The 17828-nt window shown below is 44.6% G+C and overlaps 1 protein-coding gene across 9 annotated transcripts in view; it reads right to left on the bottom strand.

The window, feature by feature from the left end:
- Nucleotides 1–17828, bottom strand: part of DCLK2 (doublecortin like kinase 2) — a 143903-nt gene that overhangs the window by 22026 nt on the left and 104049 nt on the right. For 6 of the 9 annotated variants that reach the window (XR_010751662.1, XR_010751664.1, XM_066386295.1 and 3 more), the window contains 3 exons: nucleotides 12142–12217; nucleotides 11201–11309; nucleotides 7789–7846 (listed from right to left, as the gene is read on the bottom strand). Coding sequence is in view for 7 of the 9 variants with exons in the window: in XM_066386295.1 (XP_066242392.1) it covers nucleotides 7789–7846; nucleotides 11201–11309; nucleotides 12142–12217 (243 nt within the window). In the remaining 2 variants the exon portion in view is untranslated. The remainder of the gene's footprint in view (nucleotides 1–7788; nucleotides 7847–11200; nucleotides 11310–12141; nucleotides 12218–17828) is intronic. The other 3 variants (XM_066386319.1, XM_066386275.1, XM_066386287.1) reach the window with 1 other exon arrangement.

Genomic DNA, 17828 nt, shown 5'->3' with positions numbered 1-17828 from the left:
ATCTCCAATGCTTTTTGACAATAGTTGGAAGTATAAGCAACAACCGTAAGTAACCCGCAGAGAAAATCTGTAGGAGACGCTGGGCTGTGTTTCCTGTGCACTGAACGCATGGTGCCTGTCCAAGTGTCACTGAAGAAATGTCAGCAAATGACAGTGCAGACGCTAATCAGAGGTAGGGGAGAGGAAAGAAGCAACCCTAACTAAGAATCTTGTCACTGTCCACTGCCGTGCAAGGTATTCGTGCAACACCTTAACACTGTATCCCTAGAATAGTTCTTTGAGGTCAAATGCGAACCTGAGGTGTCTGACGCCCCAGCCCTCATTTTTCTTCTTGTGCCATACATCCTTTCAAAGGGGATTGCTTCGGTAAAAGTTGGAAGTTTTCAAAATGAAAAAGACAACTGCAAAGCTGTATGTATTTAATTCCTTGAAAATACTGGAACTAGAAGTTATACCTCGCTGAGTTGGGCAGCCAGGCAGAACCACCCCAGGCTCTCTGAGCAGGAAAGAAAATCTATGCCCTTGACTGAGCAGGGCTCAGCAAATGCTTCCAAATCTCCTGGAAAAAACGGTGGTTCTCAGACCCTAACACACCCCGCCGGGGATTCTGGGGCAGGACCACCTGCCTGTCTCCCATCCCTATGTCTAAGTTACAGAGCAGCAGGAGTCCTGGCCGCAGACAGCCCCCGCCCCTGTCCCTCCCTGCCCTCCCTAGGGACTAGGGACGCAGCTGAGCAGGCCACCTCCTGTAGTCACAGAGACAGAGGCTTGGCAAACATCCTACATTTGACATTTATTCCGAAGCCTCTGCATCATCTGTGCCCTGTATGTCCTTATTCACACTGAAGAGCAGGTTAGCCATACTTTTGTGAACATTTAAAGGTGAGCAAGTGAATTTATCTTACTCTCTGTGAAGCCAAGACGAACGACAAAAGTCACTACCACTGTCGTAAAAGAGGCATTTTTTTTGAAAGCTAAATGGATTTATCACTTCAGTTCTCCCTCCTCCCCAGATCCACCAAAGTTGGAAGAGTCTGTAAATTTACCTCTGTTTGTGACGCTAATTTAGAGTGACGTACCTGCAATTGTCCCCATCACCAAGAGCTTTCTCAAACTGCAGTTACAATAACAGGTGTACTACCTAAGGAGACTACACCTCCCTAAAATGATCTTTCTGGATAAAGGCACAACGGAAAGTCTTCTGGGTGTATCACATACGGAACTTCCCCCAGGACCACCAGCAGTGGCATGTTTCAAATAGTACAGCAACATCTTCTCTGTCATTATTGATCATCTCAGCTCACTGTGTCCTACTTGGCAATGACTGGTATTCCAAGCACACAGCAAGTATTGCTGGGATGTGGGAGCCGTTAGCCTTTGCTCCCAACCTCTGACTGCGCTTGTACAGTTGTTTATAAAGGAACAACCCACTTCTTAAAACTAATCATCCTCAGAAGCAAAACAAAAGCAACGCATGCAAAGCTCTACAAGTGTTATCCTCCCATTTCTAATGGAACCCACATGTAATCTTTGCTTCTAATACGTAAAAAAGACTCTCTAGGTTATATTTTCCAGGAAAATGTTTCTAAATACAATATGAACACCACTTTTGTCTTGAACTGCACTGAACTTACATTACTCGATCCTCTGCCATTATTTATGTTAAGTGATTCATGGTTCTGACTCCAAAGAATTTACATATGAATCATTCCACGGCAGTGGTCCACGGTCTGGGTGAGAGCAAAGGATAAAGAAAACTGCTAACTTGGCAAAGGATACTGCCTTATCTTTGGCCATGGTTGTTTTTCACACACAACCAGGACAAAGATAGAGATAGACAGACAAAAGGAGGGAAGGAAGGAGGGAGGGAGGGAGGGAGGGAGGGAGGGAGGGAGGGAGGGAGGGAGGGAGGGAGGGAGGTTAGAGAATAAACAACTCTCCCAAACCAAACTGATCACCTTGTCTCCACCTTCCCAACCCCTTCACACAGTGCTTTGTCCGCGTCTCCTCTCGCTGGATGGGCCTGGCTGCCCAGCGCAAACAGGAACCCCCGCGCTCCCTCCCTCATCCTCTGCTACAGCCCACCATCCTTGCATCACCAGTCCCTGCCAGGTCCACCCTCTCAACAGCCTCTGAACCTACCCACTCACTTCTAGCCCCTTTGTGACCTCTCGGCATTTGCACAGGCGGCTTCCCTGTCTGGCGTTTTCTTTCCCTACTTCGTGTTTATTCCACGGGACAAGACTAGATCTCACGTCCTCTAAACACCCCCCCCCTGCTCAGCCAGGGCTGGGTTAGGTACGCCTCTCACTGGCTCCCCTCCCCTCTGTGCTTGTTCCGGTCCACAGCTCTCACTCTGCTGTCTGGGAGGGTTCGGTTTCCCTTGCTCTCCAGTAACTAGCATCGCGAGTCCTGAGTGCGGGAGTGAATGAGCGCACACAGCCATGCACTGCTTCCGACCAACGTGAGCATACGGCGCTGTCGCTGCTGCTCAGAGTCCTGCTGAGGACGGGACAGTCGGATCAAGTGTTTCAATACCTACATGTGATTTCTGTGGTACAGATATGTGGTAGACTGAATAATGGCCAAAGATTTCAAGTCCCTGGAACTTGTAAATATTGCCTTGTTGGGGGGGAGGGCGGGTTCTTACAGATGTGATACAGGCTTCTACAATAAATAACTCTGGATTATTTGGGTGCCGTCACACCTGCCCTCATGAGATAAGAGAGATATGGCCCACAAAGAAGAGGAAACACACACCACACACACACAGAAGAGAAAAGTGTTGTAAAGATGGAGGCGGAGACTGAAGTGATGTGGCCAGGAGCCAAGGAACACCGCCAGCCACCAGGAGCTCTGGAGTTAGAGGAAGGACAGATTTTCTTAGGGCCATCAAGAAGCAGTGTGGATTTCAGACTTCCAGCCCCCAGAACTGTGCGAGGATACATTATTGTTGTGGTAAGCCACCAAGTTTGTGGGTAATTTATTCCACCAGCCTTAGGAAACTACTACAACATTTGTTTGGATTTACATCCTGTCCGGGCTCATAACACATGGACAATGAACACAAAACAGTGGGGAGAGAAGGGAAGACGTCACATCTAAGCTCTGGAACAGAAAGCTCAGAGCTTTGGACACTGTGGGACTTCAATAAATATTCATTTAGAATGAATATTATTTAGGATATTAGACATGAAAGAATTCTCAAATTTACAAACACCATAGCCTTCTCAATAGCCTCCATAAATCTGGCTGCAAGGCAGATCTTGCAACAGTCTCCTACTTTGTGGAACCCAACATGCTTTCCATCCTCTGGGCCATCCTCAGGCTGTGGCCACCTGGCAGGCCCCCCTTTTGTGGCTTCCTATTGAAATCCCACCCACTGCTGGAAGGCCAATGCCAACGCCTCTTGCTCTGTGCCATCCTCCCTGATCACCTACTTCTCACTCATATGCTTCCCCTCAAGCTCCCATAACGCTCTCTGTAGAACCTGACATTAACCTAGATGTCAAAATACTGTGTTCCTAGCACAGGATCTTGCACACATATCAAATATTAGGCAAAATGAGGAAATTTATCTACTCATGCTCAGGTATATTACAGAAAAGCAAACAGAAGATCAGAGAGGTCAAGAATTTCTCCCCTCACCCCCAAGTTCTTATTATATGAGCAAATGAATAAATTTAACTTGGAGAGGGAGCATGTTCGATCGGCCAAGGTACAGGCTGAGTGACTGAGCAGTCCAAAATTCCAGTCACGGCTCTCCCTCTGTGTGACTTGTGGGAAGCTATCTAACCTGAATCTCTGTCTCTTTATCTGTAAAACTGGTACAACTGCTTTGCAAGTCATTAAAAGTAATGTGAAAGTTCCCAACAGTACAAGCCTGGGTAGATTATACACTTTAATAAAGGGCAGATATTACTTCCAGCATTATTAATTTTCTGCCTATAGCCCTCAAAGCAGATGTGACCAACAATACTCAGTACAGTGGCTGATTGCCTGCCTCTAACTTTTGTTTTAAGCAACAAATTCTCTACACCTTTTTTCTAAGAATAGAAACTAATGGGAAAATCAATTTACTTGGAATGAATCAAGTTTTGAAATTATAATTTTATATAGCCAATGTGGAAATACTTGTTCAAAAAAACATGTGAGGATACAAATAAGTATATGATCATAAATTATGAAATAGAATGCCATCCAAAAGCAAGGAAAAACAAGAGCCAGTATTTGAAATGACCTGTTTCTTACCTCAGCACCTAGTGCCCTAAGCTGGAAGTTTTTGCACACTGAAAGATTCTTTCTTCAACTACTAAAACAGCTGCCTAAAAGTTAATCAGATAAACAATAGCTCTACCACAGCAATTATAATTATTACCTTTTTTTTTTACTATTTTGAAAAACAATACAGTTGCTTAGAACCTGGCTTCCGAAATGATGACACCTTCTGCTCAGATCACACAACTCCAGATGAAAAGAGCTATGCTTACCAACATAGGGAAAAGGCTTTACAGTTGAAAATTTTAACATTATTGGTTAGAACAATAAGCGAAAGCACATGGAACTGAAGAAAAATTAGGAAAACCTCAGTTATTCAAAGAAAAGAAGGGTGTTTGCACAGTGTCTCCTTTCTCAGCTGTCTCAGCGTAGTAAAAAAAAAAGCACATATGATAAATTTGCCTCTTAGATTTTCCATTCTGGGGCTCTGAGAAGATTTTTCTAAAACTTTACCATAATATTTTAAGTTCCCTGTATTAAATACACAAATTTATAAATGTCCACTGAAGACTAGTTTAGGAGTTCAGTAGATATAAAATCACTACTATCACATAAAACCTTCCTAACTATAAATTCTCAATTTCTCATATTAATAAGGTTAACAGTTAACCTGTGTTATATTCTTATTATATACTGGTACTTTTCTACAAGTCTCCCATGTTTTAATTCAATTACTCCTCCTAATAATCTTGTCTTAGGTACTACTAATAACCATAGTTTAGAGAGAGAAACAGAAGTACAGAGGTGTTAAGTAATTTTTCCAAGGTCACACAGTAAAAAGAGGCAAAGATTAAACTTTACACAATCTAGCAGCATTGTTCAACAGAATTACAATTATGATCCACATACATAAATCTAAATTTTCTCATAGATGCATTAAAAATATATATAAAGTAGGTGGTTAAGATTCCTTAATTTGCCCTGGCCAGTTGGCTCAGCGGTAGAGCGTCGGCCTAGCGTGCGGAGGACCCGGGTTCGATTCCCGGCCAGGGCACACAGGAGAAGTGCCCATTTGCTTCTCCACCCCGCTTTCCTCTCTGTCTCTCTCTTCCTCTCCCGCAGCCAAGGCTCCATTGGAGCAAAGATGGCCCGGGCGCTGGGGATGGCTCTGTGGCCTCTGCCTCAGGCGCTAGAGTGGCTCTGGTCGCAACATGGCGACGCCCAGGATGGGCAGAGCATCGCCCCCTGGTGGGAAGAGCGTCGCCCCATGGAGGGCATGCCGGGTGGATCCCGGTCGGGCGCATGCGGGAGGCTGTCTGACTGTCTCTCCCTGTTTCCAGCTTCAGAAAAAAGAAAAAAAAAAAAAAAAGATTCCTTAATTTAACCCAATGTATCAAAAAATATTATCATTTTGCCTGACCAGGTGGTGGCCGAGTGGATAGAGCATCAGACTGGGATGTGGAGGACCCAGGTTTGAGACCCTGAGGTCGCCAGTTTGAGCGCGGGTTCATCTGGTTTGAGCAAGGGGTTACTAGGTCTTTGTAGCCCCTGGGTCAAAGCACATAATGAGAAAGCAATCAATGAACAACTAAGGAGCCACAACAAAGAATTGATGTTTCTCATCTCTCTCCATTCCTGTTTGTCCCTATCTGTCCCTCTCTCTGACTCTCTCTCTGTCTCTGCCACAAGAAATATATATATATATCATTTCAACATGTAATCAAATACAAAGGATATTAGTGATGTATCATACATCCTTATTTTTAATACTAAGTTTCAAATCTGTCGTGCATTTTATACTTAACAGTGTGGTTCAATTCAGACTAGCCACATTCAAGAGCTCGGTAGCCACAAGTGGCTAGTAGCTCCCAGTGTTGGAGTGAGTTCTAAAACCTGCTCTTGTCACTATTAGGCTTCTAAAAAGAAATCTTAAAAAGGTCTTTGTTGGCCCTGGCCGGTTGGCTCAGTGGTGGAGCGTCGGCCTGGCATGCAGAAGTCCCAGGTTCAATTCCCGGCCAGGGCACACAGGAGAAGTGCCCATCTGCTTCTCCACCCCTCCCCCTCTCCTTCCTCTCTGTCTCTTTCTTCCCCTCCTGCGCCAAGGCTCCATTGGAGCAGAGTTGGCCCGGGTGCTGAGGATGGTACTATGGCCTCTGCTTCGGGAGCTAGAATGGCTCTGGATGCAACAGAGCAACGCCCCAGATGGGCAGAGCATTGCCCCCTGGTGGGCATGCCAGGTGGATCCCTGTCGGGCGCATGCGGGAGTCTGTCTGACTGCCTCCCCGTTTCCAACTTCAGAAAAAAAAAAAAAGAAAAAAGAAAAAAAAAGGTCTTTGTTATCCCTGCTATAGAATATACATCTCTTCAAACACAGTGAAAACAGGAGGACTCCTGTAGCATTCCCTACCCCAGCTTGGGAATAGAGAAGAAAAGAGTTCATTTGGTTGGGGAGACAAACCATGTTGTTCTGCACAGTTTTTGTTACAAACTATCTTTTCAAGAATAAGTTTGTATAGTAAACACCCTTGGAGCATAGAGAAACAGGCAGAGAGCAGATTTGTTTTCTAACCACGATTATCAAAATAGTATTCTCCCCTGGGGCAAAGGTTGATCAGGTTTCCCAGCGGCCCTCCCAAGATAGGGGGTTTCCTAAACTTGGGGATCCTCTGCTGTGACTCAAACCCATGTGTGCACAGCATCCGGCCAGGCCACTACATTGCCTCCCGTGGGACTCGGGGAGTTGAGAGGAACCAATGTAAACACAGCGCATGCTGTCTGCGGAACCACGAGTAATCAAGTGTTTTTGTCCCTGACCCAGTAAGCTTGTGTCTTCTGCCAGCATCAAGAAAGCAGGACGGCCCTGGCCAGTTGGCTCAGTGGTAGAGCGTCGGCCTGGCGTGCAGAAGTCCCGGGTTCGATTCCCGGCCAGGGCACACAGGAGAAGCGCCCATCTGCTTCTCCACCCCTCCCCCTCTCCTTCCTCTCTGTCTCTCTCTTCCCCTCCCACAGCCAAGGCTCCATTGGAGCAAAGATGGCCCGGGCGCTGGGGATGGCTCCTTGGCCTCTGCCCCAGGAGCTAGAGTGGCTCTGGTCGCAACAGAGCGACGCCCCCTAGTGGGCATGCCAGGTGGATCCCGGTCGGGCGCATGCGGGAGTCTGTCTGACTGTCTCCCCGTTTCTAGCTTCAGAAAAATACAAAAAAAAAAAAAAAAAGAAAGAAAGAAAGCAGTACGGCTAACTTATTAGTTTCAAAGTATGGTCAAGTCTCAGACTCCACACAGTTCTTGACATACCTTCTGTGTGTCACTGTGTTTTAGTTTGAAAAACGCATCGCACAGAGAAGGGAATTTACTTTTTTTTTTTTGATAGTGAGAACCAAGATCAAATCAATGTACTGTTTTAGGATTTAAGTTTTTAAAAAATGGCCTGGAAAAAAAAAAGCTTAATAGTGCCCCCCCCCCACTATCCTCCACTGTTACGGTCTTATCAAATCCCCACTTAAATTCTGCAGCGCAACAAACACCTCAATGAGGCTTTTCAGCTCCTTTTCAAAAGCTAGGTATACTGTACCTTTCCACAACATTTGGCTTTGTCTATAATCTTCAGGGCAAACTCCTTTCCAGTGGACCTGTGGAACAAACAGAAGGCTGTGTGGGATATAAATCACAGATGCTGTCGTCAGCCCTGATTGCCTCTGTGACGCTGACTGGGGGAAGGAAGGCTGGCTCCCCTTCCACACATCAGAAAGGATGCTGGGGAGGGGGTTCAGAAAGAAACATACACCAAAAAGAAAAAACCCAGAGCTGCGGGAGACAGGCTGTAAGCTGATCAAGTCCATATAGCCTAGGACTTACTTTAAGACTAAGCTCTTCCCCACCCTTTTAAGACTAAGATCTTCTCAAACACCCTTTTTAAGATTAAGCGCTTCCTCACACCTTTGACTGTTGCATGATGTGGGGTGGTGTACTCTTATGAGCAGGGGTCCCCAAACTACGGCCCGCGGGCCACATGCGGCCCCCTGAGGCCATTTATCCGGCCCCCACCGCACTTCCGGAAGGGGCACCTCTTTCATTGGTGGTCAGTGAGAGGAGCATAGTTCCCATTGAGATACTGGTCAGTTTGTTGATTTAAATTTACTTGTTCTTTATTTTAAATATTATATTTGTTCCTGTTTTGTTTTGTTTTTACTTTAAAATAAGATATGTGCAGTGTGCATAGGGATTTGTTCATAGTTTTTTTTTATAGTCCGGCCCTCCAATGGTCTGAGGGACAGTGAACTGGCCCCCTGTGTAAAAAGTTTGGGGACCCCTGCTTATGAGGATTCCTGTTTATGCCTCAGATGAGTGAATTTGTATCAGAGACTTCCTTATTTGCATATGGCTTAAAGCAGGGGTCTCAAACTCGCGGCCCCCGGGCCGCATGCGGCCTGCCAAACAATTTTGTGCAGCCTGCAGACTGTTTTCAACTGCAGTGAGAAAAGTGCTGCGTAACAGTTGCCTTTTGTAGACCTAGTGCGGCCCACATGCTGAGTTGAGTTTGAGACTCCTGGCTTAAAGGCTTGAATTCTCAGTCTACACTATATAATAAAGCAGACTGGAGCCTCTGGCTCTGGTTTGCCATCAGCTTGCAGAAGCCTCCCAATCCCATTTTTTCCCCCTTTGAGTCTATTTATTCATTCTGCACTGTTCTCACTCAGGACCTGGACAATTACTAGCTGTGTTGGTTTGCGGCTCAGAGCCACACAGTCGATCTCCTTTATAAATATTAATATAATGTTTTAAATAACTTACATATTAAAAGTGCTTTAAAAACTCTATTGTATCAGATATGGACAAAAAAAGTGTTTTGTTTTTTTCTTACTTAAATCTGAAGATTGTTCTCTTAGGAGGCACAATAAAATTAGGAGAAACAAATCAAAGTGACTGAAATCTTCCTACCATTAATACATCTTTAAGTTAATCTATTAGTATCTAATAGTAATCAAATTAGTCCATAATTCAAAGCTGAAAAGCCCATAGACCAGGCATGGCCAACATACAGCCTGTGGGCCAGATCCGGCCTGCATAATGAGTTTATGCAGCCCGCGATTAAATTTGTAATATTCTCCGCTACTTTAAAATCTCAGCTACTCAGAAGTGTCTTTGATTATTGGAAATCGAGATATTTAAGAAGATAGTGATATGCAGAAAAGAATTCCGCATGTGACTAATCTAGGGTTAAACTTCCAGTAATTGGTAGAATGGATTTGAGATACTTATTTTTTAAAATAATTCCATTATAAAGATTTACAACTTTTGTACTCGTCTGTACTCGATATGAACTGTTTGACGTTTAGTGGTGATGTGAAACCCACATTCTTTTAGGTGGAGTTTGCCAGTGTGCACCCAAGGTCAAACAATTCGTTAATTTTTGTGGTCAAGTGTGCTGAATCAAGTGGCATTGTAGCATAGACAATAGCTGCAGTTGATAACTGAAAACGTGTACAGGTTGTTGTAAAACGAAATAATTGTTTTATTTGCGATATAACCCCATCAAGCTCATTCTATTAATTAAATATTGTTTCGATTGATTTCGATAGTTTGGATATTCGTACAATATGTAATTATATTTTTATTAAAATATATTTTTATTAAAATAATATTGTATATTAAAATTTTTTTCACTCACATTTATTCATAAACAAATTACATAATAAAATTTTGTTTACTTAAATGAATCATTTTTGTATTTAACATTTTTTAATTTTAATATTTCATCTGGCCCGTGAAAAAAGGGTTCTTTCTAATCTGGCCCGGGGGCAAAAACTGTTGGCCATGCCTGCTGTAGACTCTCTCTATCTATTTCTCAGCCCAAACTTCAGCAGGTGCCATCTTATTCACACCTTTCAACATCCGTTTCTAGTATCAGGGAGACCATTTATCTGGACACAAGACTCTCTTGATACTGTTACTTAACACTGACTCCCCTTGACCGTATTTTAATCTGAACAGGGTAACATAATGTCCTTGAGTAGAGGAAAACAGTTCAACAAGCAACACTGCAGTCTTCTCAGAATATATTAGTTCTCCTGAGTGCAGCTGCGTTTGCCAGGTGGCCACAGGACACACCGGTCAGGCCACCTTGGAGAAGTAACTTATTTCAATTGCTCCCGCATTCCATCACCCAAAGCCTGCCTCGGCTCTCTAACGAGCCTGTGCAAGTCACATTTGAGAGGCTGCATGTGTCACCTGGGGGACAGTCTGTGTTCCGGAGCCAAGTGACAGGGCTTTGAGGACAGGGGCGCTTTGTGCACCAACAGAAGGAGCACTGGAGTCCCCCCCGGGGGGGGACGCAGCAGAAGGGGAAAATGGTAGTTTCCAGAGCTTTCTGGAAAATCCCCCACAAACAGGAAAAACTGACCACTCAGAACAGTTAAGGAAAGTGGCATCTGGACACAAAGACGCTCATCGGTCTTTCCCAGTTCTAGCACTGATCACAAAAGGCCTGGAATTTAAGAGGAAGGGTTTCTTTCTTACCATTTGAGAACTTAGGGCCTAAAAACAAAGCTGAACAAAAATATAATTTTAATATAGGCAAAAGTATAAGATACTGTTCTTAAAGTCGGAGCTCGTGCATCCGGAACTACCGGCATATGCAATGGAGTGTTAACTGAGGGGTGGCCGAGCGGATCAAACGGGTTAACATACAGACAGCAGGGGCTAGTGCAGGCAACCGGTCTAGGACATTGGATTTTAAGTAACATTATGCTTTCCCATTTTTCTCTGGCTCAGACATGAGACCTGACATAGTGCTGAATTCAAATACAAAGCAGATTTATACTCCACCTGCATACATATGCTTTTCCTGTCAAATTGCTCGTGGGCATGCAAAACAGCTGGCTCCAAAGGTAGACAGAAGGCCCTTTGTTCATTTAGGTAAGGACACACATCCAGGGAGAAATGCATGCGTAGGTGGGAAAATGATACCCTCATCATCCACTCACCTGTCCACGCACTCTTTGACTACTGCAAAGTTGCCGTCACCAATAACCTTCCCAATCTTGTATTTCTCAAGAAGAGTTGTTGATTCAGAGCACCTGTTACCATTCACGCCTACAAACAGGAATAAATGCAACGTCGAAAGAATGCATCAACATTTCATCTTGATTCCTACGTACTTGTAAAATAATAAATTGCAACACATTTCTTTCTAAATCTATTGTAAAACTAAGGAAAGTCTCTGAGCATACTGTCTGACTAGAACACCCGAATCACTGATCTTTTGAATTTACTGGTTGAAATCAGAAGCCAACATAATCAATAACTATAACAAATCCCTGAAATAACAGCTAAAATAAGTGATTAGCTTTGGGTAAAAAGAAGCCTAACTAAAACTTCCAACATTTTTTTTTTTTTTTTTTTTTTTTTGGTCCAAGTTGAGAAGGAAGAAGGGGATGATGTTTGGGATTTGATCTTAGAAATTTTCTCAAAATTTCTCCTCAAGATTTTCTAGTCAAGAAAATTCCAGCTGGCTAGGATGCCTTGTTAAATCTAATTCCTGGTTTAAAGTCTTCTCAGAAAGGTGGTGGGTGGTGGGTGGTAGGTGGTAGGCAGTGGGTGGGGGGTGGGGGAGGGGGGGCAGGAGAAAGAAGTGATTAAGATCAACTACTTTTCACACTGGGTCCCCGGTCCCCAGTACACTGCACAATCACATAAAAAAAACAGTTTTGTTAACCAATTGAGAAAAGAAGTCTCCATTTAGGAATTGTGAGCAGATCACCACTAAGGAAAAATAAAGGAGGCTCGGGACTAAAATGTGAAGTTGGAATAGCTTAATACACGACCCACAAAGGCTAACTTGGCGACATGATCACATCCCTGCTCAGGATGAGAACTCAGCACAAGCGGATTCCTTTATAAAAGCAACCATCAGATTGAGAGCTACCTTCAGGACTCAGGCAACGTTCAAGTTCCGGTCCGCCATTGATGTTGGAGGAAGATCTACCGTGCGCAGAAATCTGCTGAAAGAGGAGAGTGAGCATTATTCATCAGGAAAAGTCTATCATTCTTTAGCTAGCTAACCCTTAGATCACAGAAATGCGGATAGAATGTAAAAACACAATGACACAGAAACAGAGGAAGCACTGCCTTGTTTCTCATCTCATTCTCCCTCTATACATCACAGTAACGCGCTTTCTCCTCACAGTATTTTCTATTAGGATTAGAAACCAGGAAAATTGACAGTGTGTTACTCTCTTTCATACTATGTTACTTTTGACCTCAATGAAATAAAGTAAAGGAGACTTATAAGGCTCAGAGCTCCACCAGGAACTTATGAGTGGCAAAATAAGGCTTAGAACCATAGGTTATTCCAAGAAAGTCAGTAATGAACCCCCACACCTCAGAGCCACAGGGAGCCCCTGTGACGGGCCAGCCCTTCCCAGAACTCCAGGCCCAGGCCCTCGACTTCACCACCTTCCACAGCCTCCGGGAATTCAGGGTCCAGCGTGCAGGCCTGGCTCAACCTTCTCTATACCGACCCTCAGACAGCAGGAATCCCTCTTGAGCACCGTAAGGATATTCATTACAAAGAACCAGAGGGTAATAAACAATAAAACTAAAAAATAGGTTCCAATTTAACAAAAATCTGAAGTTTCCATTCAAACTCAGAAATATCTCCAGTTCTTAGGTCAACTGAAAAACTTACATGAATATTATTCATATTGTTTATTATTCTGTAGATTTACAGAATTTTTTTCTTAACCCCAAAGGGGTTTTAGGCTTTTACACTCAAACTTTTGACATTTCCCTCCTCTCCTTGTCTCTGTCTCTCTCTCATTCCTCCCAGGAGCTTACGCAGTCAAGGACCCACCACAGCTTGAGAAGCACCTTCCACGGTGTTTGCACTGGTATGCTTGCCTACTCGCTTCTGTGCCACACCACCCTGGAGGCTCCTGTCCACGATGGCTGTGCCGTCCTCATCACTGCGTCCCTCACATGCAGCACAGCGTCTGGTACACAGAGTTTAACTCAGGCTTGCTAACTGAAGGGATAACGGACCCGGGTCCAGGGCAAGGAGCACCCTCCCCAGAGCGCCCCCAAGTGGGAGCCAGTGGGTCTGCTCTCTGCAGGGGGTGTGGGGAACCTCCCGGGCTAAGCTGAGTTTGGTTCAACACCTAGGACAGCCCAACGCCTATTCCTTCAAACAAGATCATCCAGAAGTTCTTCTGGGGTAAAACACGCGCCTCCAGATCGTTTTCTTCACTCGGGCAGGGCAAGCAGTTGTGCGGGAACGTGGTGTGCCCGTGCGTCCTTCCTGGAACTGCGGGGACGTGGTGTGCCCGTGCGTCCTTCCTGGAACTGCGGGGACGTGGTGTGCCCGTGCGTCCTTCCTGGAACTGCGGGGACGTGGTGTGCCCGTGCGTCCTTCCCGGAACTGCGGGAACGTGGTGTGCCCGTGCGTCCTTCCCGGAACTGCGGGAACGTGGTGTGCCCGTGCGTCCTTCCTGGAACTGCGGGGACGTGGTGTGCCCGTGCGTCCTTCCTGGAACTGCGGGGACGTGGTGTGCCCGTGCGTCCTTCCTGGAACTGCGGGGACGTGGTGTGCCCGTGCGTCCTTCCTGGAACTGCGGGAACGTAGTGTGCCTGTGCGTCCTTCCTGGCCACCCTGCACTGATGGAGACGCTGCTCTCATCCACACACCTGACCCCTCAGAGGGCCGGCGGGATGCTTCCACACAATGCACGGTCATTGGTGGACAGTGGAAGTTTTCCCAGATTCAGCATTTTCATTTGTTTTGTTGTTTTACTGGTTTTTGTTTGTTGTACCACTGAAATAACTTCAAAATAAGCAGGAGTCTATGCCAGAATGTTTAAAAGTTACACTGTTTAAAACCAAGGCCCAGAGAGAGGATGCAAAGGGGGCGGAAAAGAAAAGCACCAGCGTCTCCATGCGGTTCCGCCCACACAGCGCCCACCGCCCGGCCCCCTCACACTGCTCCAGGCAGGGGCCTCCCTCGGCCTCACCAACCCCAGCATCAGTGCCAGAGACGCTTCCTCAGGACCATGCTGGTACCAGCCCTCGGATCCAAACCTCACGGGGTCTTCATTACCAACAGAATAACCCGCACTCCTTCAGCGTGGCAGTCATGTCCCCGTACCCACCCACACAACATGTGTCCCCCTACATTTCCCCCCCATACATTTTATACTTAGATTAACTCAAACTCCTCTTTTTAAAAAAAAATAGTTGCTTAAACTTTCCAAGTTTTTTTTTTTCCTCTCTGAATATACAGACAGTAGCAGCACATAGTGCAAGGTCATTGGTGGACAGTAGAAGTTTTTCCAGATTTAATTTAAATAATTAAAATTAGTTCATAGATATAAGCTCACTTAGCACAGTCACTGACACAGAACACTAACCCAGTATTAGTCATTACCATCTCTCCTTAAATGTCTATCTTACATTGAGCCTCACAACGCGAGGGGGGCGACTGAGAACTGCTTTTACATTGTTGAATGTACGATGGCTAGAAGAGACCTTTTGCTTAATAATCCATTCCCAAGTCTGTCCCTCTTCTAACTGAAAACTGTCCATCAAGGGAACAAGAGTTCCCAACTCAATTCACATCGCCCAAATTCTTAACAGAATAAAGATGAGAGAAATGTCATCTTTTTAAAAGCTTTCTCTCAAAAGACAAATGGAAAGATCCCCTTTGATCACGGCTTAAATCACAGCCAGCCAGCGATGAAGTTCACCGGACCTCCCGAGAATGAGGCTCAGCAATCTGAGGGTTCAAGAAAAGCTGGGTCCTTCACCGAGATCTCTGGACGGATCCCTGGCACATGGGAAGCATCTATTGTGGACTAGGAAGTGGAGCGGTCCCACTGTCCCAAGGGACAGGCAGACAGAACCACGAAAACCCAGGGGATCACACTATGCCTAAACAATTCTCTCTACCAGGCACAATTGATGTGTCTCCTTGTTCCTTGGGAGAGAATGATTCTCTTATGGGAGCAAGGATTGAATCAGCCCTAGAGAGACTCAAAGACAGCACTCCTGATGAAGCTTGTCCCACTCCCACTGTCCTAGTAAAGACTGGTATTAAATCTCTTAAAATGCTAATGGGCTCCCATGCTTCCATCCACAACTACGGTGCTGACACAGCAGCGAGGCAGTGCCGGGATGCTCCCCTTTAGGGAGGTCGCCTTCAACAAAGCATGCCTGGGTGACAGCATCTGGGCTCTCCCAAGACAGCTTCCATAAGTACTAATTGGTTCAGAGAGCTGCGATTGGGTTTGGGTGGCCGGGAGACTGGGGGGGGGGGGGGGCGCGCGCACAGGTGTTAATGAGGTCCCGATTGGCCAAAGAGGGAAAGTGAGGAAAACACTGTGGATACTGACGAACACGTCCCTTGTGACCTGCCTCGCTGCCCCCAACCCACCTCCTCCTTGGGCAGGGGCAGCTCCATTTTTATGAGTAAGCAAGGAAGTGAAATGTGTCAGAATCCACCTCCGCTAAAAACTTTTTAAAAAAATACAGACTTAAAAAAACAGAGCAGGAAAGCTACAAAGTGTTCTCAACTGTCAGCACCGTTTCAAAGGGCATTCCCGGCTGAGTGAGTGCATTTGATAATAAGGATAACATTCTAGCTTTCTGCAATTTTAGCCCCGCAAGTTAAGTCAGAGCGTCCCACATGGAATTTCTTTGATAAGTGGATTATTACCATTTCTACAAGACTTACAAATGTAAAGAGAAATGGTAAGTACTAAAGTAAACATGAGAAGTCTTGTTCAGCAATAGGCAATACGTCTAAAAGGGAGCAAAACAATGGCCGCCTCAATGCACTGCAGCGTGTTCACTATCGACTCCCGAAGACAATGCTGGACCCGAGTTTGAGTTGTCACAGAAGGAAGGGCTCGAACAGAATTTAGGAGATAACGCTTGTGGAGTTACACTTTCAGGAGTGTGTCTTGGAAAACGATGCTATGATTCCATTTTTAAGTGGTCTGTTGCAGGAGTCGGACGCCTTTTCTCTAAAGGACCAGGGAGGACTCTCTTAGCCTCTGTCTCTGTCACACCTCCCCAACATGCTGTTGTACCAGGAAAGCAGCCCAGACCGGAGGAGACACATGAGCACAGCTGTGTTTGCATAAAACTTTACTTAGAAAACCGGCAACGGGCCACATTTAGTGATAGGCACGCCTCTGGTCTACAAGACACTTCTTGGAAAAGCTCTTCATCCAACCTGATACTTTTAAGCTCTAGAACTATATCCTCAGGGTAGTTTTACTGCATTAAAGCAGCTGTTCTCAGTCCTTGGCTATACGTTAGGAAAGGCTGTACATACTGCAAAGGTTTAAAATATTCTATTGCCAAGCGGGTCCCCAGATTAAAGAATCTTTGGGGTGTAGGGCCCAGGCACCAGTATTCTTTTTAAATACGTACACAGATTCAGATTAATGTGCGGCCAAGGTTGAGAGAGTTCCTGGCAGCAAGTGTCACTTATTGCTCAGCTACAAATGACAGTTCTCTGTCACCCATCCAATAATCTAATCATTGCCAAAGAACAACTTTCTCTGTAAGAAAAGGGAAGATGGCACTCATTACAATGTACTGAGTGCCTCCTTTGTGCCACGTCCCCAAATGAGTAGATGTTTTACGAACTGCCATCATCGTAGCCGTTGATTTATGGAGAAACCAAAGATCACGGAGGTTTTATATAATAACTTGCCCAAATGCCACCGCAAATGAATCAAAACCCAGGTTTGACTGCAGAGCCCAGGGGCTATTTGGAAAATCTCACATTATCCCCTCCTCTAAGAACAGGAGAAAAGAAGTCTTTCAAGAGTGTCAAACTAACCTAGGTATACCACTCAATAGCAGACTCACTGATCAAAATATCCATTGTGGTATATTTAGAACATGCTTTCAGATCACAGACCTAGTCACATTCCTGTACAAATTGATAAATAAATTTACAAACTTTCTTCATATAAGGAGAGCTTAAGGAATTTTTTTTCTTTAAAAAGGTCTCTGAAATATACCAAAGATCTTTTAAAATCAGCATACTAGATAATACTTGCAAGCAGATTTTGCTTCATCATTTTTGTTTTTTATAAAAACAATCAGAAACATCAATTGTATTTATTAGAAGGGAAACCAGTGTAAATTACTACAAATGCTCAATTAGGCATGCATTTAAACACAGAAAGCTTTATCAGTTCTATATTAGAATTTGTGATAGTTCACTCTGAAATACTTAAGTATTTGTAATGATATATGTAAGCAATTAATTCATAATTATATCATATATTTTATTTTTATATGTATTTATATATATACTTTATATATATATTTATATACTTATTTTTTTATATTTGACTTAGACTCCTTTGGTAAAATTAGTGGCCCTTAAGAGTTGTGATTGGTTAATAGTGATGGATAAACAGAGCCCCTACCTGTGCATGTAGAAGGTTTAAGAGAGTCACCAGCTCAGTCGTCTGAGACAGTGGCTTTCAACGTTTTTGCACTTGGGGACAGGTGAAAATAGAATTATTTTGCGAATGGAAAGGCAGAAATCACCCTGAGCATAAACGAATTCAACCAAGATCACTGGGTCTACCATCTTCA

This window comes from Saccopteryx leptura, chromosome 1 (assembly GCF_036850995.1).
Source record: "Saccopteryx leptura isolate mSacLep1 chromosome 1, mSacLep1_pri_phased_curated, whole genome shotgun sequence".
Lineage (NCBI taxonomy): Eukaryota > Metazoa > Chordata > Mammalia > Chiroptera > Emballonuridae > Saccopteryx > Saccopteryx leptura.
This window is presented reverse-complemented; position numbering and strand designations above follow the sequence as displayed.